At 40.8% G+C, this 23,393-nt stretch overlaps 2 protein-coding genes across 3 annotated transcripts in view; one reads left to right on the top strand and one right to left on the bottom strand.

The window, feature by feature from the left end:
• Nucleotides 1–485: 485 nt before the first annotated feature.
• lman2 (lectin, mannose-binding 2) overlaps nucleotides 486–23,393 on the bottom strand; it is a 57,992-nt gene continuing 35,084 nt past the window's right edge. For both annotated transcript variants that reach the window (XM_062548814.1, XM_062548815.1), the window contains exons 6-8: nucleotides 20,836–20,950; nucleotides 3,023–3,142; nucleotides 486–1,947 (exon numbers count right to left, since the gene is read on the bottom strand). In XM_062548814.1, the coding sequence (XP_062404798.1) occupies nucleotides 1,787–1,947; nucleotides 3,023–3,142; nucleotides 20,836–20,950 (396 nt within the window). In that variant the 3' untranslated portion in view covers nucleotides 486–1,786. The remainder of the gene's footprint in view (nucleotides 1,948–3,022; nucleotides 3,143–20,835; nucleotides 20,951–23,393) is intronic.
• LOC134095354 (uncharacterized) lies at nucleotides 16,775–19,111 on the top strand. Its single transcript, XM_062548822.1, has 2 exons — nucleotides 16,775–17,132; nucleotides 18,152–19,111. The coding sequence occupies exon 2, from the start codon at nucleotides 18,196–18,198 to the stop codon at nucleotides 18,802–18,804; it is 609 nt and encodes a 202-aa protein (XP_062404806.1). The 5' UTR covers nucleotides 16,775–17,132; nucleotides 18,152–18,195; the 3' UTR covers nucleotides 18,805–19,111.

Genomic DNA, 23,393 nt, shown 5'->3' with positions numbered 1-23,393 from the left:
TAAAGATTATTATTATTATTATTATTATATCAAATGTTATTTTGGTGTATTAAAATGCATCGTTGTTTTAGAATTTCCGAACGAAAGGGCTGGTAGACTAAGGTGCTTTTACCATAATGTAGGCTATAAAATCATCTACCTTGTCTGATTTGTGGAACTATTACCTACAACCCTTTGGAGGTGAATAAAGAATGTAATTGGGGAAGTTGATGTGGGCGATTGTATGGAGACTAGAGCTCATAGTGCTGTAGACGCCAGGCTGGCATTTCATTTAGCTTGGCTCGCTCTCGCGCATAATTTTCGTTGGTGCATGGAGGGCGGGACTTGAGGTTGTATGTATTCAAAATCTGCCGGCCGTTTTGCGAATTCCGTACCCAACCTTTAATGTACAGTATATTTCAATTTATTTATTTTACATTTACACATTCCCAAGAATTCTGTGTATAAATAGTAAAAAAGACAGTTTCTGAAACTCCAGAGGATGTTTAATGTTTTTTTTTTATTGTTATTTTTATTATTCCTGCAGACAGGAGAACACTGGTCATTCAACTTCAGAATAATGTTTTTCTCCACGATGACAGAATAAAGCAGCCTTTCTCTATGATGACAGTCGGACAGTGCTGGACTGAAATATAATGAACAACTTATCAGTAACACGGCAAGCCCAAACAAGCTCAAGAGAGCCATACAGAAACTCCTGCAACACTGTTACAAGTGGATGTCCAGCGCTGTTGCCCTGGAAACAGCTGAGAGTAAAGCCTGGGAGGTCATTGCTTCCCTTCACCCTCTGGTCTGCACATGTTGCCATGGTGATAGGCCACACACAGAGAAGGCTAATACTCCTGATGATTCCACGATAAATGAGCACTTCCAGCTAAAAGTGTAATTCAGGTATGTCCCGCACAAAATATTCGTACATCAGACAGTTTCCTAGCCATCAGTGTGGAGAGCAGACCTTTGCAATTACTATGTGGTGTGCACACCTTCAGGTTATTATGACATTTACACAGGACTAGAATGTGGGTTTGTTTAGAAGCAAAGTATTCGAAACAGCACAGCATTCACTTAAATGCACAGTCGTCATTTGCAGACTTATCGAATGGACTGTAATAGATGCAACTTATACCCAAGACTCCCACCAGCCATCTCCTGCCCCTGCCATCACAAACACACACTCAAACAAAAACACACACAAACAACCCACCCAAATTCACTTTTCAATGTCTAAAGAAAGCCAGGAAGATAAGGCAATCAATTACAGTGGCTAGACCCCAGACAGTCCCAAGCATCCCACCGAAATCACAGAGAAAGAGTGTGAATCTAGCAGTGCGTAAAAAAAACATCAAATCAATCACTTTTTGCTCATATGTAAACTAGGCCAGAGAGGGAATGCATGGGCCAGAGGTACAAACCGAAAGCAAAACAAACTTCATAATTAAACTCAAATCACAGACAACAATGGTCAGTCTGTGCATACATATGCTCTGATTTCACCTCAGAAAGAAAAGCTTTTCCTACCAATCAGCACGTTACGGTCTTCAGGTTACCTTTCAGGGAGAAAAAGATCACTCAAACCTTCACAGCAAATCTTCTGGAAGATTCTTAGTATCTCCTTGCCATTGCCCTCCAGTTCACTGTTACAAACAAAGATGAACAGCTGTATGGTGTTCTTGATGCAGTCTCAAAAAAAATCACATTGCGGTCCCAGGATGGGGACCAGAGTCTGTGTGTGTGTGTGTGTGTGTGTGTGTGTGTGTGTGTGTGTGTGTGTGTGTGTGGTAGTGCCTCAGTAGAACCGCTTGTTCCTCTCCTGGCGTTTCTGGAAGACGACGGCGCCCACCACAGCACACACCACAATGCCCAGCAGGGCACACAGGAGTAGCAGGAACACCTTCCAGCCCGTCAGTGGCGTGCCACGGAAATTTCCCGTCGGGTCATCAACGTTGTCTGGAGAGGAGGAGGAGGAGGAGGAGGAGGAGGAGGAAGATGGGGATGAGGAAGAGGAAGAGGAGGAGGAGGATGATGAGGGAGTGGTAGTTTTAGTTGGATTAAAATTTAGACATCAGTCAGTTTAGCAAGATTGAACACCCAAAATAATTTGAAGCTGGAGTTCATTTTTAATATGTGGCATACCGTTCTGTCCCAAGTGACTTCACACATTTAAAACTTTAAAACTATAGAATACTTATAATGAAAAATGAACCATTAAAAATATACTCTAAAACAAGACAGCTTGCATACTGTGACATTGTGATTTTTGTCTATGCATCTGGTTTATACTTTAAAACTACACCTACAGTAGTGAATTTCCCCTTGGGGATCAATAAAGTATCTATCTATCTATCTATCTATCTATAAAGTATCTATCTATCTATCTATCTATCTAGTAGTGGAAAGTCAAGGAAGCTGGTGCAATCAAGGAAGAGTGACACATGAACAGAATGGCAAATAGATAACAGTCAACAGCTTCAAGGTAAAATAACACAGATATATAACACAGATCTTGGGCTGCTATTTTATAAGGCTTCAGGTTCTTGACATCTAACCAAAGTAAGGCTGTGAATCAATTAATGAATAATTTTGCTGTGATTAATACATATTAATTTCTTCAGTGTAATGGAGCTTTAAACAATGATTTTAATTGAGATTTCAATATTGTAACATCATAGAATTAATGTATTATGCACAAAGAATTAACTATAGTTTCCTTTGAATGTTTTCAAGTTCAAAGATTCTACACAGAGCAAGCCAGTAACTTTCACTGTCAGTCACTGACAGTTTGAAAGGCATATCTCCTATGCACTATCATAAACCTCACATATCTCCTATGCACTATAACAAACATCAAACATCCTATGCACCACATATACGACACGACACGACACGATAGACAGGACAAAAGATTCCGGACAGTGCCACACTCTGGGGGCATTTCATGAAACGTCATGCAAGCAATAATTTCAATACTTCTTCACACTTGACTCTTCCTGGGGTGTGGATGAGTATTTTTGTGGATGATCACCTTTAGGGGATTTCAGTAGGCTGACGCTGGGCTCGATCTTGGTCCAGTCAAGGTTGTCCTCTTCCTGGGTGTGTTCCACCATCAGCTGATACATCTTCATCGAGATGATGTCATGATTATCTGCCAAAGAGAGAAGGCCGAGAGATTCACTGAGAGAACAGGAATACCTCACTACAGCCAAGAGCCAAAGACTGTTCACTTAGTGGTTATTCATTCCAAACATTCTGCGACATCCAGCTTGTAAATCAACCAAACCGATCATGTGAAGACAACATTATAGCACAGACCTGGGCAAAGTACGGCCCGCGGGCCAAATCCGGCTCATGGCCTTTCCCAGACCGGCCCGCGTAAGGTCCGTGGAAAAGTAGTCAAGAGCCTGGCATAGAGATAATGCACGCAAATCAACATCGTTGCTTTTATTTTGAAAGCGACTAGGGATGGGCATTCGATTAAATTTTCTTAGTCGATCGTCGGGAGAATTAACGATCAACTATCGATTAATCATTAATATTTTTATATTAAAACAAATTATTTATTTAATTTAAAATGCAATGAAAATACAAAACCACATGTTTGTTGCGTAGTGTGAGTCTTGAAGCAATGAAATCAATGTCACTGTGTGGCAACAATGAAACATTTTACCAGGCAGGGGCAATATTTGACGCCATTCTCAGTTTATTGCGCTCAGTTTCAACCTAGCATCAAATCGAGCATGGAGATTTATTGAAACCAGCATATCGGATTCCGTCACGACAGCCTAGGCTACTATCACCAGACTGGTGTCTCACTACAGCTCCTCCTTGTTCTCTTCGTAGTGAGATTCTACCCGTTTGGTAGGCTAAATAACATTAGCCTACAGGATGCACCGCTATGCTGTATTTATTCAAGTGATAGGCTAGTTTGAGTGTGGCGGTGTTGTAGTTTGCTTCGGACAAAGGTGTCTGCTAAATAGCATAACAATACACGTTGTTGTAGTGCTTGCAGCGAACTAAGTCACTTTTCAAATTAAAATGGTCCCACGCCACACTTCACCGTGACCCCTTCATGATTGGCTACTACTGAAATCAAAACGGAAACTCGCAGTTAACTGAGAATGGCGTCAAACATTTCCCCCGGCTGGTGAAATGCTTAATTGTTGCCACGCAGTGAAATTAATATCATTGTTTCAAGACTCTCACGACGCAACGCAACGTACAATAGTTTAATCGATTACAAATGTATGTTATCGACGAAATTCTTAATGATCAATCCTCGATCGTCGATTAATTATGCCCATCCCTAAAAGCGACTGGTTTCTTTACACCCATACGTTTGTGCGTGGATGCATACAACACCCTCACTAATGTGCTGGTGAGTAGGGTTTCGCATCGACACAATGCTAGCATCGGCGGCGTAAACCTGTCAAAGTTTTGTTTGCGTCGCTTATCATCAACGTTAGCCAGAATGTTGAACTCCTACTGCTGCTTGGTGGCGATACGAAGAGTTGATTTCAAAACGTTACTGACAGTTTACAATCGGATAACCCCGTCAGTGTAACCAAAATATGTCTGAGTTTATTTGCAAAGCTTATGTTAGCAAACTAGTATGACTTTACCCACAGGTTGCTTGAAGCAGCTGGCTCAACACACAGCAGGGCGAGTTGACCAATCACAGTCTTTTTTGTGTATTAAGTTAACACTAGAAGCGCCATGCCGTTCTGACCCACTTATACCTAGAAGCGCCGCGCCCCGGTCATTTGACCGCTTTGACTACCTACTAGAAGCGCCGTGCTGGTGTGAACTACTTAAAGCGTGGCGAGGTCAAAAGACCGCTGAGTCCTTAGACTGGGAGGCTGTTACTTACACATAATGATCCCTAGATGGCGCTTCGTGCACGAATCAAATCGTTTGGTCATAAATTCAGCTTGCACTAAGCCATGTGTCATTCGTGTCAGACCGTGTTGTTGATAGTCTGTGGTTGTTTCATTATGACATACAGCACGTTTGAGTTATCTGTTTATTTATTTGTGTTGATTTGTGTTGTTTGAGGTAAAAACTCTGGAAGAGTTCTTGAACAAACCTTAAGCAAACTTGACTTTCAACTAAAATGCTCTAAAAGTGAATGGGTGGCTAGTTCTAATTCACTCCCCAAATTCACTTCTATTCATTTAATAGGTAGCCTATATGTTCACGCCGCCGAAAATGATCAGACCTGGAACAAAGAGCCTAACAGTCTGGTTTCAATTACACAGTAGCCAGGATTTCATGCCGCATTTTACAGGCTACCGTGGCTACTTTCTAAAACAATTTTCATTCATTTAGGGAGAAGCATCTTATAGGGTCTAGCTACCTCGGAGGGAGGGAGATAGAGAGAGCTATGCTGAGCAGGCATAGGCGCGAGAAGTAGCCTAATTAAAAATGATGAGTGAAAGATATTCTCCGTTTTGCAAATGTGTAGGCTATGTTTGCGATGTCTGCTGAAAAAAAGCTATAGGCCTATTGTTTCTACAATTTAAGCTAACTTCTATGTGAATTCGAAATTCAGCATTGAGACACACATTTTAACATATCTGTAGAGGAGAGCTGTAGCCCACTGGTTAGAGCTTCGGCCTCAAAACCCAAGGGTTGCTGGTTCGATCCCCGACCTGTTCATGGCGGAAGTTCTTTTGAGCAAGGCATCAATTAATTAGGCTATATTCTATTCTATTCTTTTCTATTCACACAACTACACGCACGCTGGCGAATTCGAACATTCTGAAACGCGCATGTGCGATGAAACATGATTGCGCATTCTTCCACGAGTTGCCTAGCCAGCCTACAGCCTATGCAGGGGACAGAGAGAGGGGGTGGGGGTGGGGAGGCAGTTAATTGTCCTCAATGCCGCGGTGATGTCTGTAGCCTAAGTAGCCTAGACGAGTGTATGGGGGAGGGGGAATGATCGGTTTAAAATAGGCTATGTTTGCAATTCAATTCAATTAAATTCAATTTTATTTATAGAGCGCCAAAACATTACAAATGTCTCATGGCGCTTTACAGAGTGTTAAACCTTCAAAGAGAGCCCATGAGCAACAGGATAGTGTGCAATGGATAGTGTGTTATGTATAGACCCCGAAGCCATTTGCTTTGAGAATAACGGCTGGCTGATGAAGTTGTTGGCTGGCTAGCTGGCTCAGCCAAAACCTAAATGCTGCTGCAGCCGCCAAAGTTTTCATGACTGATAATGGCTTTAGTTGCCACTTGATGTCTACAGATGTCTATATTGTACTAGATCTCAACGCACAATGTTATTGTATTGTTTTGGACAACATTCTGCACGTTTCACTTCAATGTAGACTGCATGCGTTGTGAGCAGCGCAGCAATCTCTGGAAAGGAAACGGTGGAAGTCGCAGTAGCCTAATAGCCTATCACGTTCAATGCTGTAAATCTGTCTGTTCCAGAATATTTGGTTCATATCATCAATCTTTGGTTTTGGTGTTTGTGCAACCGGGCCCTGGAGATTTAACAAAAGTCTGAGTAGCCCTACGTACAGTGGGTACGGGTTGAGAATGCACCTTCTCCCGCGGGACTCCCGAAGAGATCCCGCAGGCCGTCAAGCCGATTTTTTTCGAGCCTAAGGCAATGTAGCCAAACAACCACCAGGTGGCAGAAAGTTTCATCCCGCATTTCAAAATGATGAAGACCGCATATCCGTCAATAGTCGACTCCTTAATCTCATTTAATCATTACAATGAAGGTGATGACTGGCGAAATTATTCAAACGACGTTTCAATGAACCATTGTTGAAATGAATGAAAATGGTTATAGAAAATCGCCTACAGCCTAACGCCGACACAGCTGATTCTTTGATTGATTCTAAGCTGTTTTGATGTAGGGGATGGGTAAACTGGCGCGCTACAAACATGCTACCAATCAAATGTAATATTAGTAGGACTAGCCTACTTAGACACTTTAGTCATAGGCAACGTTGCCATGTTAATTTGGGCTAGAAGTGCTTGCTTGTGGTGGCGCTCCTGTCCGCTGCTTCTCCCGAATTGTGTGGCAAATTTGTCAGCAATCAGCTTAAATGTCAAATCATATTTATTTCTCTTTGTCGCCATGGTATTGGGGGAAACGCGGAGAAACGAGATGGTCAGTCCTCGTATTTTTTCTTCGCGTTTCGTTATAAGAAATATATAAGTAATAGTTAGTCTTCTTCCGTATTGAACAGATAGGCTACGGGACGCTCTTTGTTCCGTATTTTAAGGAACTACTCAATGCACACACACTATGAAAAACACACAAAGAAATCACTAAACATATAGCCTACAACCTAATGCCACTTTAATGCAGCGTTTCTCAAACTAAGGGCCGCGAAACGTGGAGACTGCTGCTGGTCCGCGAGACATGGGGTGAAATTAGGTCCGGTGATCTGATAATTTGCTGCGCAATTGACCAAGCAACCGCGGACCGACAGAAAAAGAAAGCAAACGTTGCTGCGGAAATGCTTGCTAATTTGATGTGTTTAAACATAGAGCCATACAATTAGGTGTGTCTGTTATTATGATAATTTTCGAGCATAACTGCTTGTCCATAGCTCAGTGACAGGTGTTAATAGCCTTGCCATAAGCACTGCTGCAGGTGCTTCTTTTATTATGCGGTTAGAGCATAAGCGCTTACTCATATAGACTATAACTCAGGGACAGGTGCAAAACCACCAACTGGGATGGATCGAAGGGCAAGCAAGCACTGCCACACAGTCAACGAATACAGTAATGTTTTACAACCCAGCTGGTATCCGCTGTTCATTCCGACATATCCCCACTCGGCGGTAGGCCTAGGCCTATTTAACTTTTTTTTTTTTCAAACAACGTGCCATTCCGACATGAGGTCATTAATAGGCTATTAATGTCATAACTATTAGGCTATCATTAGGCTTACTATGCATGGCTGTAGGCAGCTATGAGGCCACTGAGATCTGGACCTCATCGGTTTTGTGAAAGCCGATTGGAAATACTTTAGTTTAGAGCGAACGTTTCAACTATGTTTGCCATGGTAGACAAAAACACTCAAATAAAACAATAGCCTAAAAAATAACTGCATGCGTAATGGACACGGCTCTATATCCTAAATAATTTTCGAGGTTCGCCATTTGGTAATATGACCTATCCTTACTGACAATAATTTAGATTGAGCACAACTAAAGTTGCACGAAGGCAAAATACAGTCCTAAAAGCCTATTCTATATAGCCTGGCCAATATTGTAGATGTGCAAAAGCAGCATTTGCGTGCGTGCTTGCCGGTGAGGTGTAGCCTACAAAAATGAGCATAACATCTGATTATTAAAGTATGGCTATAGGATATAGGCTAGAGAAGAGTTGGTTTAAAATTCAAGTGTAGTAAAAAAGTTTGTGCACATCCCCGGTCAAGGTGCAGAACAAGAGTAGGCTAAATCATAAAAAAAATGGAAAAAGGTTCGCACACTTGAAATCCTTCTTTTTTGATTTGATTTGGTCTTCTTCAGATTAAAATTCAAGTACGTGCGCTATTTGACCCCTCGACTCTCCCAACCCATTCATTCGTTTTGGCCGATATAATCCATTCATTCGTTTTGTGCGTATAGATTCCTGCATGCTGCATTACCGTGACCCTTAGCCTACCTTGTGGATGATTTTTTCCTCATTGGAATACAGCAGGACAGAATGCCTTTTATCTAACAAACGCAAAAGCTGAGATTGTTGGAAGGACTACTCAACAAACTTGTTTTTCGTTTCTGGGAGATCTCGTTATCGTTTTGGATTGTCGGATTTTTATACTTATTGTTTGGACTTATGGACAATGAACTTTGAGGGGTGGTTGTTAGTGCTTTACAAAGCTTTGTGTTAATAAGTGTCGGTCCTCCTATCCTTCAGCTCACTGCGCGATGCAGTTGCGCATAGTGGCCACGAAGTCATTAACTGTTTACGACACAATACATGATATTTGTGTTTTTCGTTTCTTAGATTTAATGCATGTTTGACATGTAAACGGGCCTTCAGTCCGTTAACTTAAGGCCTTCTTTTGCATGGGGTTGCTCGCATCCGCCCGTAACCTAGACTATTATGTGCGTAGTGGCTGCATACTCTTATAATAAGAGGCAAATTGTTACAGGACAACTTAAACTGACTTCCCCAATGCTTCCCCGCAGCACATTACATTTTAATATAGGCTAATATAGGATGAACAAAGTCTATGCTATATTAAATCCAGTAGCCTAATAATTCTATGTGCCACGTCCGATTTCGCAGGTGATGTAGTAGGCTACGTTGAAACATCGACAAACGTCTGTGAGACTACCCATTTCATGAAGAGCAATTGTCTTGTGCGATCATTCCCCCTCCCCCACACTTGTCTAACCAGTTCACTAGACATTATAGCCTACCTGTATGCGTCATTGGACGATTGCCTCCCTCCCCCCTCTCTCTCAACAGACACTTCCTGACACTAGGGCTCGGGATCATGACATCAAAACTTCGCGGGCACAGCCACATTGGCAGCTTCACTCCTTAGTTTACTATGGATTACTATGGATTTACTCCCGCCTTTTAGTGTGTTCCTGTTACTTAGTTTTTGCCTTCTTGGTAGTATGTTGCTGTGTAGTGGGGTGTAACAGTGCAACCCACGATCGCAAGAGGAAAAGAATAAATCGCTACTATATTTCTGCTTCTTGTCTTGTGCATCTGAATGAATGGATATTACGTTCAGTGCGCTACCAAATGGCGGCGATATTCCTAGAATGCAAGGCGTGTGCCCGAGCCCTATTATGTAAATGTAAAAATGTGTGTGTGTGTGTGTGTGTGTGTGTGTGTGTGTGTGTGTGTGTGTGTGTGTGTGTGTGTGTGTGTGTGTGTGCGCGTGCGCTGAACCACGAATTCACATATTAACTTTTCTTTTCAGCAGACATCGCAATCATAAAAAAATCGCAAAACGTTTTAATAAAATAATGCCTCTTGTCTTAATGGGTTCCGGAGGTTCGTAGAGTAAGTTTTGAACCCCGGTCGCTGACGTATGATTAAGATGCCTCAACCAGTTAGGCTACGCCACAGTTCGAGTGTCAATCTCTTCGCACTTAGCCAAGAAATATAAAGGATTCAGTTAGTCGAGTTCATTTATTCGCGGCATGCACTTGAAACGCCGATCAAAAGTTCTGACATGTTAAACTGACGTTAGTCATTAATTCACCACATGATAAAATGCTGTTATATTGACGCACAGTAGCCCACGGTAGTCTGTCTATCTCTGAATCAACATGCATAACGAGATCCATATTCTAAGTTGCTAGAAACTTCTTTTGCGGAGCTAGGCCTAGGCCTACTAGTCGGTTACAATGAATCACCCTCACTGCCCTATCGCATATCTGACCATCCATTGTTATAATGTTACAAAATGCGCGATCTTCTCCAATCATGTAGCCTACGGTTATAAGTAAAGTGACATGATAGGCATGTAGGCCTATTAAAGATATTTCTGTTAAATACGTTTTATTTTCAGTTGTCAAAAGTGGTGGGGACAAAATCTGTGATAAAGTGCTGGGTAAGCTACCCAGCGTCGCCGGTTAAAATGAACATGCCTCCGTTTTAAAATAGCCTATAGGCCTACACATTTCTAATTATTCCTAACATAAATGTTGTAGCCTAAATGTCCATCTTGTCCATCTCTTTCGTCTTCGCCTTGACAATAATAGCCTATTCACGGAAATGCGGTCTTGTAACCGTAATGAATTAATGAATTAATCTAAGGTTGCCTATATCGAGTCTTTCAGGTTGAATTGAAGGCTTCTAAAACCATTTTCATTAATTTCAACAATGGTTTATTGAAACGTCGTTTGATTATAATTTCGCCAGTCATCACCTTCATTTTAATGATTAAATGAGACGGATTAAATGAGACGGATATGCGGAGCATTTCTCTCCCTCTCCATTGACCAAAACGTTGCTCTGGAATCTCTGCTGGACTGACTGAGTTATAGGCTACGTCGAGTGAGAGAGCCAGCTGTGAGGTACGCTGTAAAACATTCGAAAACTCTGAAACTGCAATCTGACATGCCGAGCGTGATGTCTCTTTTCTCCGCTTGTCACCAGCGCGTTGTCTTCGGGTTTTTCCGTGTTTTCCGGTATGAGCCGAACCTTCATTTTATTAAGGCGGTCTTATGTTGCCCCCTTGCGGTTGCAGTTTTAATTAAAGTCCCGATGCTTCGGGAGTCCCGATGTGCGGGAAAGAAAGGAGCATTCTCAACCCGTACCATCTGTAGGAATTAGGAAAGTATGTAAGGCGAGATCAAAATTAGGCTACCTTTTTTGCTTCTTTCCCCCATGTCATTTTAATTGGTCGTCAACTCACTGTGAGTCCTGTGTATCGTAGCAACGAGCACAATACTGATGTGGTGTGTCCAGTGGGAAAATCATATGTAGGCCTAGTTTCTAGGCTATCGTTTATTTTTCGCGTGTCTCTATGATATTATTATTTTTAGATGCAAAAAGTCTGACTGGCTTAGTCAAAGTTTGTCAGATGGCGGCTCAATTTGGCTCAGAAAATTATTGGCTGGCGAAATTATTTTTCGTTAATGGTATTGTGACAAACAGTATTGTGATTCATCCGTTTATTTCAGATAGTTTGTTATTAAAAACCATTAACAAAAAATACTTGTTCGTCGACGTTGAAAAACGGTCAGTGAATTCAGTCAATATAAGCTACAGTATTTCGCTCGTGCCGAGTTGTGAACCCGGGTCTCCTGCGTAATAATCGAGCGAGTTAACGTTGCGCCACTTAACGTTTTGTAGGCTACTTCATACCATTGGAAATAGGTATTTGAAGCGACGTTTGTCCAGCAAATATGTAAGAAAATGCTTATACATTAGTCTGAGCTTTAAAAGATAGCCTACAAATAGAAGATAAGATATACAACTATGAATGTACGTCGGCATACGCGCCCTACGTACATAAATAGGCTTCGAATTTCAGCTGAAAATATTTTTTACACACGTAGGCCTGCCTAATAGAACAACGTCGCAACGTTTTCAAAACTTGCATTTTACCACTGTAAATCGCCTCCATAGACTGTCATGTAAATGAAAAATAGTTATTAAAATAAATCACATATATATAATACATATTGCACATATAAACTATATGTTTTATGGTAAAATATTATTCTCATGCCCGACTGACAGGAAACCCTTGCGACATCTGCTGTGAGAAAAGAGAATAGCAGCCTGGACAAACATGGCCGAAAGTGAGACAACATAGTGTTGTCACATAAGTGAGCGCAAAAAAGCTCTAAACTAGCTTGTACCGGTGTGCTTTTGATCATGTAAAAATTCTGGGTGATAAAACACGCGTATTTAGGAAAAGTCGTGAACATAGGGTCCTGGAATCCAGGGTCCTGGATTTTTTTAATCACTGCGGTCAAAAGACCGCAGCCCGGCAGTTCTAGGTATATCTAGGTCAAACCTACACAGCGCTTCTAGTAATACGCGTCAGCGGTCAAAAAAAGTTTTTATTTGTGAATGTTGATTAATTAGGCTACTGACATAGCCTACTATTTTCTGCTCCACATTTTTATAGTCTAATTATGTAAAGTTAATTTAATGATGGTCTTTGACAAATTGCTGAGTGTTCATCAAATGGAGGCAAAGGCCTATGTTTGCACTGACTCCTTCAAATTTTCATGGCCTAATTATACAATTTTTTTGTACCAGTTTTTGTGAACTGAAAAAAAAAAAAAAACATATCAATGTCAAAACATTTTTTGAGAATGAGGATTAAATAGGCCTACTGGACAGAAATATTGCTGTTTTTACTACGTCTCCCTCACATTTTCATCTGTTCTTACTAGTAGTAACCAAAATGATTTTCTTAATGTTATACAAGAACACAATATAATTGAACAGAATTGAGTTCAGTCTTGAGTTCGGTGTTTTGAGTCTGGCCCTCCTCAACAGTCCCAGTTTCTCATGCGGCCCCTTGGGGAAAATAATTGCCCACCCCTGTTATAGCATTACAAACATGCTCAGTACCGTCTTGGAGAATTACAAAATATTCCCTCAAACCAACACACATTTACCAAGTTAATATGTGAATGCCTACGTAGACAGGCTCAGTGTTCTTGGACTGCGGAGGAAGACGATATTTTACTGTTTGTTTTGTTTAGATTAGATTAGATTAGATTAGATCAGATTCAACTGTATTGTCATTGTGCAGAGTACAAGTACAAAAACAACAAAATGCAGTTTTCGTCTAACCAGAAGTGCAAAAAAGCATTAAAGGAATATTTCGGTATTTTACACTTTAAGCCCGTTTTCTGTATTGCCTAGCATGAAAACGAGTGTTTGACACCAACATCTTGACGATTGAGCCTGTTTGTGGAATTTGGCAGCTTTAGAATGGAGCTCTGTATGGCTTTAACATTGCTCGCTTTGTGCATGGACTATTCTGTCCTTAAAACACCCCTAAACGTTCGTTTTTAAAAATGTGCGGCTCACCGAGTGGTTACTGGTCTTCAACGATCTTCTTTTTTTTTTATAATTATTTTTTATTTTATGAAGTCAAGAGGGTCAGCACTTAACAACTGAACAGAGGGTTACAAAGGGAAAATAAATGTACATTTATTTTTACTCTAAACTCCTCTCTAAACACATACATGAGAGAGAAGTGAAGAGGAAAAAGAGAAAGGAAAAAAAAGTTCAGTTAATATCCCTCCTACATTTCATGCTTCCCTCATACCCCATCCCCAGTCCTCCCACTCCTCCCTCCTTCTAACAACCTCCCATTCCCACCCCTTCCCTACCCAAGCCCCTTTCTAACCCCCACCCTTACCCCCTTCTAAAAACCTCCCATTCCCACCCCTTCCCTACCCCCCACCCTTACCCTCCCATCCCCTACTGTACCTCTCACATACAGTCATCCAAACCCACGTACACTCGCACAGACACACACACACACACACACACACAAAAAAGGGGGGTTCAAGTGTAGATACTGTGCCAAACTAAAAGGCATCAAAAACAGATTTCCATAAGTTATCACATTTATTTCGATCCTCTGACAGTGTTTTTTCAATATTTAGATAGTATTTCATTAATGCCCTCCACTCTTGAAGTGAAGGTGCATCTTTGTTTTTGTATGGTAGGAGCAGGCTTCACTCAGTCTCTTAGGTATGGTTTTGAGAGTGCTAGACCAAACTTTTATGTTTACTAAGAAAAGGAAAGCACACTGAGGAAGGCACTAAGCCAAAACGCGTCTGTGCAATAAAAACACGTTTAAATGCAAAGTGCATCTTTGTTTTTCCAATATTTGAGAATTAGCTTTTTTTAAATTAAAGAAGAGAACAGAATTTGCCAACCAGTAGGGTACCTTATGCCCTCTGTATCTTGAAAAATACATCGCTTGGTGTAAGATTGTCTTTCATTTTTATTTTTGATGAAAACTATTGCTCAATGTCCGTCCATATCTTTTTAACTTTTGTACAATACCAGAAGGAATGCATAAGTGAATCTTCTTGTTGGTTACATTTCTACTGTAATAAATTCTTGTCATTATCTTAAACTGAATTTGTAACGTAAATTTTTGTTACAAGTGAGCCTACAAGTAACACCCACACATTCCTTCCATCTTTCTTTTACCTCATACCCCAAGTCCGTTGTCCACTGGTTGTATATATTCTTTAATAATTCATCACTGTCTTCTACTTTAATCAAATTTTTATACATGTGTCCGGTCAAACTCCTCTTTACATATCTGCTAAATACTTTCATAATATCTGAGGAGATTGTGTTCTCTAGATCAAGTTTATTAATCCAATTTTTAATTTGTATATACCTAAACACTTCAGTATCTTTTAACTTATATTTAGCTTTCAACTCATGGAATGGCAAAACTGAGTTGCAACTTATAATATCTGATATTTTTTTAATTCCAGCTTTTATCCATGTGTCCCAATGCAATTGTGATTTCTGGATATTAATTGAAGGGTTATTCCAGATCTGTATACTCCCTGGGAGCCCTAAACTTTGGCCAAGATGTTTCTTTATTTTTCTCCAGGCATTTAACGTGCTATTAACCCGTTTAATCCCAACGGTCACAATTGTGACCGAAAATAACATTTTGCTCCTGTGCCTTTAAAGATGTCATTGTACGAATTATCAATACATTTTCCCCAAAAATGGAAACCTGAAAGGGTCTCTGTTAAACATGTGAAGTGCCAAATGTGTAGTGTAACTTGTCACATGGTCAGAGCTGCTTATGTTTTGGTTGCACCCTGACCAGAAAAAAAATCCACCCAAAAGCTCCCAAACTAAAGCTTAGAAAAGTATGTTTAAAAATAGGGCAAAGAGTTTGGGTACACATAATCTTTATAGTGTCTAGTATGGAGGGATGCAAATGAAATATGTGAACTTTGTTCAGCGTTCTCATAGCATGAGTGAACATGAAGACGGTCACAATTGTGACCGATGGGAAACTACAGAGTCAGATTTTGGGGATTTTCTCTTTCTTTGACACATTTCTTTGTCCAATCATCTAATTTCCAATAAATTCCAAACAGAGATGATATGGGGACATTGTCCCAGGTCTGTTATTTACATTTAAATGTGTATCACAATACAATACTCAACATTGCCTCTGCAATTCTCTGCTATATTCTATGTGTGCCGATTTTTACATAGAGAAGCCATTGTATCACACTATTATACATAGCTATTGTAATAGCTGATTTTCTATGCTGTTCTTTTTCTTAATTTTACTTTCAGTCATTTCCTACACATATAAGATCTAACTGACTGCCCAGATTTTACAATCATACCTCAAAAACAGTAAATCATTGTCCTCATTGACTATTATATTGCATGTCACTATGTGGTGGGGGTTGTAAATCAACTCGCCAGTCAGCCTGTTGAAGGCAAATTGGCTGAATGTATGCAGAGACTTGCAATAGACATGAACAACCTTACCAGAAAATACATTCCCCACCTCTTTCCCCTTTCCCAACAGCACCCCCCCCCCCCCCCCACCCACACAGTAAATACACAGTACCTCACCTGTGAGGTAAACCATTACCAGCCATCAACCATCTCTGTGCCTGTCCCTCATCACACCTGAAGTCACACCCCTCTGACTGCCCTACCATCGCCATCGCCATCCCTATTACTGCCCTACCATCGCCTGCTGTGGTTCCCTGCCTGAATCCTTGGCCCACGCATCCTAGCGACCAATCACTTTCCGAAATAACTAATGGATTACTAATGGACAATTTATTCCCTACACTGGACTATTTGAACTTTCATTGTCATTGTAACTGTCAAACTACAAATGACTTTACTGTAACTGACCCCAGGCAGATGGGTTGGGCCCTTGAGTCGTGGATCTGTCTGAGGTTTCTTCCTATATGTATCTCCAATTCTAGGGAGTTTTTCCTTGCCCCTGTTACTCATGGGCTCTCTTTGAATGTTTAACACTCTGTAAAGCGCCATGAGACATGTGTAATGTTTTGGCGCTCTATAAATGAAATTAAATTGAAATTAAATTGAATTGAATTGAATTAAATGGCCTCTGTCACAGGGGCCAGCCAGACAAATCAGAAGCACAGCTTCATGTGATCAAAAATAATTCATGTGATCAACAATCTGTCCTGACACTATTGTATGTCCACTATTGTATGTCCACATTACAGACTGTGTCCTATTATGCATTTAGAACCTTACTTAATCCAGTGGTAAAATGAATTAAATTGAGCAATATAGTGGATTTCACACCGTTCTGACACTAGGTAACTGAGAATAACTGAGGTCAGAGCAGGCTCCTATGCTCCTCAGGTTTATTTGGGATCAGGGACAGGGGTCCTGTGTTCTCCACTTTTTAAAATCAGGTAACGCAATTACAATTACTGAAATTTAAATGAGTTTGTTACTCGCGTTACTCTCTTTTGTGAAAAACGAACACTTGCAGACAAGAAGACAAGAGGCTCACTTCTAACCTGACGTCGCAGGGTGGCACATACATCAATCGAATCAATCAATGAGCATTAAACCACATCATGGTCGAGAGTGCGGCTAGGATGAGCTTTCTCTCCTGGAAGTATGGACATTAATCCATCGTCTAAATCAAAGACAGAAACGTAGTGGTGAGTTGTAAAATAGCCTGTCCTATCCACATCTAAGAGTTCAACCTACCTAAATCATAGAAGTTAACATTGCAAGACACTTATCTTTTCTATGACGCCAGAAATATCCTCTTTACCTTGTTCGTTTTTTTTTTAACATTAATTTTATTTAATGAAAACATGTCCTTGAACTATGCGTGACTTTCCCTCTTAAAACCGAATGAAACCTAATTACGTTCACATACTTCTTAAAGTGACAGGCACTCAATGAGACCTACACACCACCCCTGTACGCTAATGTTATTACAGACAAGTGTAATCAACAAGAAGCCTATTCAAATTACTGATTATTTTTTAGCTATAAGTCATTATGCAGATGCTACAGTACTATACATTGTTAACAAAATATACATGTATATACAGTTTATGATTATGAATTCAAAATATGAAATAGAAACAAGATGAGCCATTTTCTGTGTGGGTTGAGCAGACTAGGATTGCCACTGCTGTGAATGATCTGTGATAATTTTGGTCACTATAACCGTGGGGTTAAATGTCCATACCGTTAGGTAGACTATGTTATCGATGACATGCATCCTCTGTCAACTGTTGAGTCAGTGACACACTAGGTCTAAAAAAATATGTTTATTGTGTTTGACTGTTCAGTACTGTTTGTATTTACATTTAAAGCGCAGACATACATAAAAGTAACTTAAAAGTTACTTTTCTTAGTAACTAATAATTACTTTTGACATACAGTAACTGGTCAAGTTAGGGACCCAGGTTCGAGTCCGGCCTGCGGTCATTTCCCAATCCCACCCCATCTCTCTCTCCCACTTGCTTCCTGTCTCACCCTTCGCTGTCCTATACAAATAAAGGCAAAAAAGCCAAACAAATATTTTTTAAAAAAACTAGAACTGTGAGGCACATGAGGGTTAATACTAATTTGTTGTGAGAAAGTAGGTCTTTTGCGATGTCTTTCCATTGCTATGCTGATGACACCCAACTCTACATAAAAACAAACCCAACACCCTCTGCAGCTTTAACCACAGTTTCCACCTGTCTGGAGGAGATAAAGGCGTGGATGAAGGCAAACTTCCTGCAACTCAACAGCTCAAAAACAGAAGCCATTCTTGTTGGCACTCCACACCAGATCCGGTCATCCACTATCACCAGCATCACCCTCCCCGGTGTCAACATCCACCTCTCACCCTCAGTCACAAATCTGGGTGTCAAAATGGACCCTCACCTGACTTTTGAGGCCCACATCAAACATCTGTGCAAAACCTCCTTCTTTCACCTCAAAAACATTGCGAAACTCCGCCCTTCACTCACTCTCCCCGATGCTGAGAAACTTGTCCACGCCTTTATCTCCTCCAGGCTGGACTACTGCAACGCACTCCTCATCGGGATCCCCAGCAAGAACATCCAGCAGCTGCAGTACATCCAAAACTGCGCTGCCAGGATCCTGATGAGGGTGCGGAAATTCCAGCATATCACACCCATCTTCAAAACCCTTCATTGGCTTCCAGTTCAGTTCAGGATCGAATACAAGGTTTCCCTTCTGTCCCATCAGTGTCTCCATGGCTCTGCCCCCCCTTACCTCAAAGAACTCACCCCCCCCCCCACTCCTCCTCACGTCATCTCCGGTCCGGACAATCACATCTCCTCCAGCAAAAAAGAACCAAGCTAAGGACTATGGGCGACCGTGCTTTCAGCTCTGCTGCTCCCAGTTTGTGGAATGCTCTCCCTGACCAACTATGGGCACCACAGACTGTGGATTCTTTTAAGAAAGGCCTAAAAACACATCTTTTTAGAAAAGCTTGTAACTAAATGCTTTTATCTATCTGTTTTATGCTGGTTTTAGCCTAATTTTATGCTACTTTTAACTTTATGCTAATTTTATGCTACTTTTAACTTCCTCTATGGTGTTAATTTTATCCTGTTGTGTGTGTATGTGTGTATGCATTGTAGCACTTTGAGATCATTTATTTGATGTAAAGCGCAATATAAATAAAATGTATTATTATTATTAGGTGCTATTTCTGCGTTTATATGCTTTCAACTGTATATTTTACCTGAATATTTCAATGTCCAAATTACAGTAAATGTCAAAATGAATGTCAGACAAAATGTAAAGTTTGCCTTTTTGTATATAAAAAGTGGTATATAAAGCAAAATGGTAGGCCTATAGTCCACCTGCACAACAATTGATAAAGTAGGCTATCTTTTGTTGAATTTAGTTGAACATCCCTAGTGGACAGCTTCACGCCTTATTGGCTGACCATGACCATTGTCACCTTAGTAGTTACGACGATTCACTTTTTTGCTCTTTTTTTTATTACTCAAGTAACTGATTGGATTTGTGATGTATCAAAGTACAATACTTCACTCAAAATGTAATCAAGTAAAATTTTAAATACCGATTTTTAAAACTACTCAAAAAATCCAAAATACACAAAAAAGCTACTCAATACAGTATTTTGAGTAAATGTATTTAGTTACTTTCCACCTCTGATGACACAGCACATTTGAATACCAACATGATGATACCATAGGTCCAAAAAACTGTCACTCAGGACAAATAACTGGTTGACAGCCAATAAAAACCACAGAATCTAGTAGAGGACATCTTAAGCTTTGTATTCATGAACAATTTACGTGGAAAAGACGCAGTATGTGGTCGGGGAAATTTAGAGAACATTAGCTTGTGTTTACGTATGTGTAAGGTTACCATTTTTCTCTACATGGTGAGCAAGCAAATAATCAAATTTATAGACATCCACTTGAAGCTGAAACTGGTCATGCTGATGTTTAGAAAGTAAACAAATTTTCCATGACAAAATCTAAGGTTTTATTACATCTTAAAGGTATACTATGCAGGATTGGCGATTTCATCGCCAGTTTCGCTTTCACTTTTCATTTTCGCTCGTTTTATGCTTGCATATTTCTCTGCAGAGCTTCCCCTACAGCTTTAGCGTGTATATTTGACAAAACTCCTCAATCGGTCAGTCTGCCGTGCCTTTTCATGAGACTTTACATGACACTTCCTGGAGTAGAGCATGGGTGCGTGCCCGGTGTCTCCTGAAGTTGCAAGTGTGGTTTTACCGCTACAGACCACTAGAGCGGCCAAAAAAAACACTGTTCGACCGGTAATGACCCATTTAATCATATATAACAGTATGGGACGAATTGATTAACTGAAAAACGTTGCATAGTATACCTTTAAAAGAAATGATAAAGGTCCGCACACTGATAGCAGCTCCCAGGTTTATTTAGCACAACGGACCAAGGTCCTTCATCAGGGTGCAACCTGGGAGCTGCTATCAGTGTGCGGACCTTCATCATTTCTTTTCACGTCTTTTTGGTCCAGCAACTGCACTACTTAGATGTGCGCGCATTCTCTTGCTTTTATATTACATCTTAAACATGTTTAAAGTGCTAAGATTTGGGAGGTGACTACCTCATGTGTAAACAATAGGGAATTTTCATGGTACATTCAAAATGATCATTCTGGTGAACTATTGAGTGTAAACGGCTGAAAATCGGTATGCACAATGAGCTGGACGTTTGACTAGCATTTGAATAATTCTCACTGTTTACATACATTTTACTTTGTTAGTCACAACATTAAGATCAGGCATTAAGATCAATTTCCAAAAGATGACTTTATATTGTCAACTTTAGGATGTGTTCCAATACTTTTGGAGGGCACTGTAAGTACCAGATAGATCTCCTGTGGCTGCAGAGGACCCGAAATAGTATCCGGTGGGTAGCCTCACTCCTCCGATATCGATGCACTCCTTCCACTCGTTCTTGTCATCGACATCCACCATGACCTGTCAAGACAACGGCAGGGCAAACCCTTTAACTTGGCCAGAATGGACTCCGATATTCCTCTTCAATCTCAGCTCTAATCAACAAAATCAGAGACCAGTGGGGTGTCCTACGAAGCAAGTTAGACAAATCTAGGTTATCTAGACATATCGAGGCTGCACAAAGCCTCAACTCGGGTATTAAGTTAAGTGATCCTACGACAGCAGGTATGTGATAAATTTGTCAAACTAGGCTTTCAGCTCAGATCTGTGCGCGTTCTCGTGGTTGGGGTGATTTTGACCAATCGGGTAACGAGACGCACAAGACAGCCTAGGTTTAAAAACGATTACTTCCGCATTTATCAGCGGTAGCGAAATCTAGGGTGGTCTTTTTTAGTGTCTAACCTCTAACATCAAAAAGTCGATGGTCATCAGATATTTTATGGCATGCATGTCCATAGTAGTGACATATTTGCACGCACAATATAGTTAAAAGCGCCTTCGAGATTCAAAATGTTTGCAGAGGCGGGGCTGGACTTGTTCAAAGTATGACAGATTAGCACACGTGAGATGACTTCGTTTTTCAAGATAATGGATTGGTTAGAATTGGTCAGAGGGCGGTGATATTTCACGATTTGCGCTATAACTAAGCACATAACCCGCTCCCGACCAGGTTTGGTTGCGAGCATAAGATACCATGGTGATACAGCGACGCTAAAACAAATCCACTTTCGTATGACAGCATACCCTGGTTTTGAGCGCAACATACCTCGATAAGCCACTAATCGAGCTTCGTAGGACACCCCACAGCAGCGCACAGCTCAGATTATTCACAACATCACTCACCATCAGAAACATGCATTTCATCTGAGGATCCTTTAACAAAACTCAACATGAAATGTTTTCTCTTCAGAGCGACCATTTTATAAAGTTAATATTTCCTCAACCTCTGTGGATTTCATCCAAGGCTAAATTTGAATCATAACGTTTTTGCTGTATTGAGAACATATGATAACAGCAAGCTTCTATGACAAAGCAGGCCCATTCAAAAAGCCCATTCAACCTAATTTGCATTAGAAAGAGACACTAAGTGACACATTTAGGCTCTGTTTACACGACAACATTTTTTTGTAACACTAGAAGTGCCGTGCCGTTCTGACCCACTTATACCTAGAAGCGCTGCGCCCCGGTCATTTGACCGCTTTGACGACCTACTAGAGCGCCGTGCTGGTGTGAACTACTTAAAGCGCGGCGAGGCGGTCAAAAGACCACTGAGTCCTTAGACTGGGAGGCTGGATGATAGCTAGATGGCGCTTCGTGCACGAATCAAATCGTTTGGTCATAAATTCAGTTTGCACTAAGCCATGTGTCATTCGTGTCAGACCGTGTTTTTGATAGTCTGTGGTTGTTTCATTATGACATACAGCACGTTTGAGTTATCTGTTCATTTATTTGTGTTGATTTGTGTTGTTTGAGGTAAAAACTCTGGAAGAGTTCTTGAACCAACCTTAAGCAAACTTGACTTTCAACTTTTTCATAGTATTCAATTTTTTATATTTCGTTTTTACATTTTGTATGCTACTTAGAAATGTTATTTATAGGCTATTTTAAAACGGAGGCATGCGTTCTGTGACTAGGAGCCTGACCCGACGGGAGGGGAAGGATGAAAAATGTCGACCCAACACCGGTGTTGTTGGATCTCGAGATCCGTTAACACCGGCCCGCAGTTCGGGTTTGGGCAGATAATCTAAACTCTAAAATGAATGGGTGGCTAGTTCTAATTCACTCCCCAAATTCTCCTCTATTCATTTAATAGGTAGCATATATGTTCGCGCCGCCGAAAATGATCGGACCTGGAACAAGAGCCTAACAGTCTGGTTTCAATTACACAGTAGCCAGGATTTCATGCAGCATTTTACAGGCTACCGTGGCTACTTTCTAAAACAATTTTCATTCATTTAGGGAGAAGCATCTTATAGCTACCTCGGAGGGAGGGAGATAGAGAGAGCATATGCTGAGCAGGCATAGGCGCGAGAAGTAGCCTAATTAAAAATGATGAGTGAAAGATGTTCTCCGTTTTGCAAATGTGTAGGCTATGTTTGCGATGTCTGCTGAAAAAAAGCTATAGGCCTATTGTTTCTACAATTTAAGCTAACTTCTATGTGAATTCGAGATTCAGCATTGAGACACACATTTTAACATAGCAATAGAGCAGAGCTGTAGCCGACTGGTTAGAGCTTCGGCCTCAAAACCCAATAGTTGCTGGTTCGGTCCCCGATCTGTTTATCGCTGAAGTCCTTTTGAGCAAGGCATTAATAAAGTATATTCTATTCAATTCTTTTCTATTCACACAACTACATGCACGCTGGCGAATTCGAACATTCTGAAACGCGCATATGCGATGAAACATGATTGCGCATTCTTCCACGAGTTGCCTAAACAGCCAGCCTACAGCAGGGGACAGAGA

The sequence above is a fragment of the Sardina pilchardus genome, chromosome 11 (genome assembly GCF_963854185.1).
Source record: "Sardina pilchardus chromosome 11, fSarPil1.1, whole genome shotgun sequence".
NCBI classification, from domain to species: domain Eukaryota; kingdom Metazoa; phylum Chordata; class Actinopteri; order Clupeiformes; family Clupeidae; genus Sardina; species Sardina pilchardus.
This window is presented reverse-complemented; position numbering and strand designations above follow the sequence as displayed.

What these genes read in the sequence shown, in the direction of transcription:
- LOC134095354 (XM_062548822.1), top strand. Translation starts at nt 18,196, where the DNA reads ATGAAGGCAAACTTCCTGCAACTCAACAGCTCAAAAACAGAAGCCATT.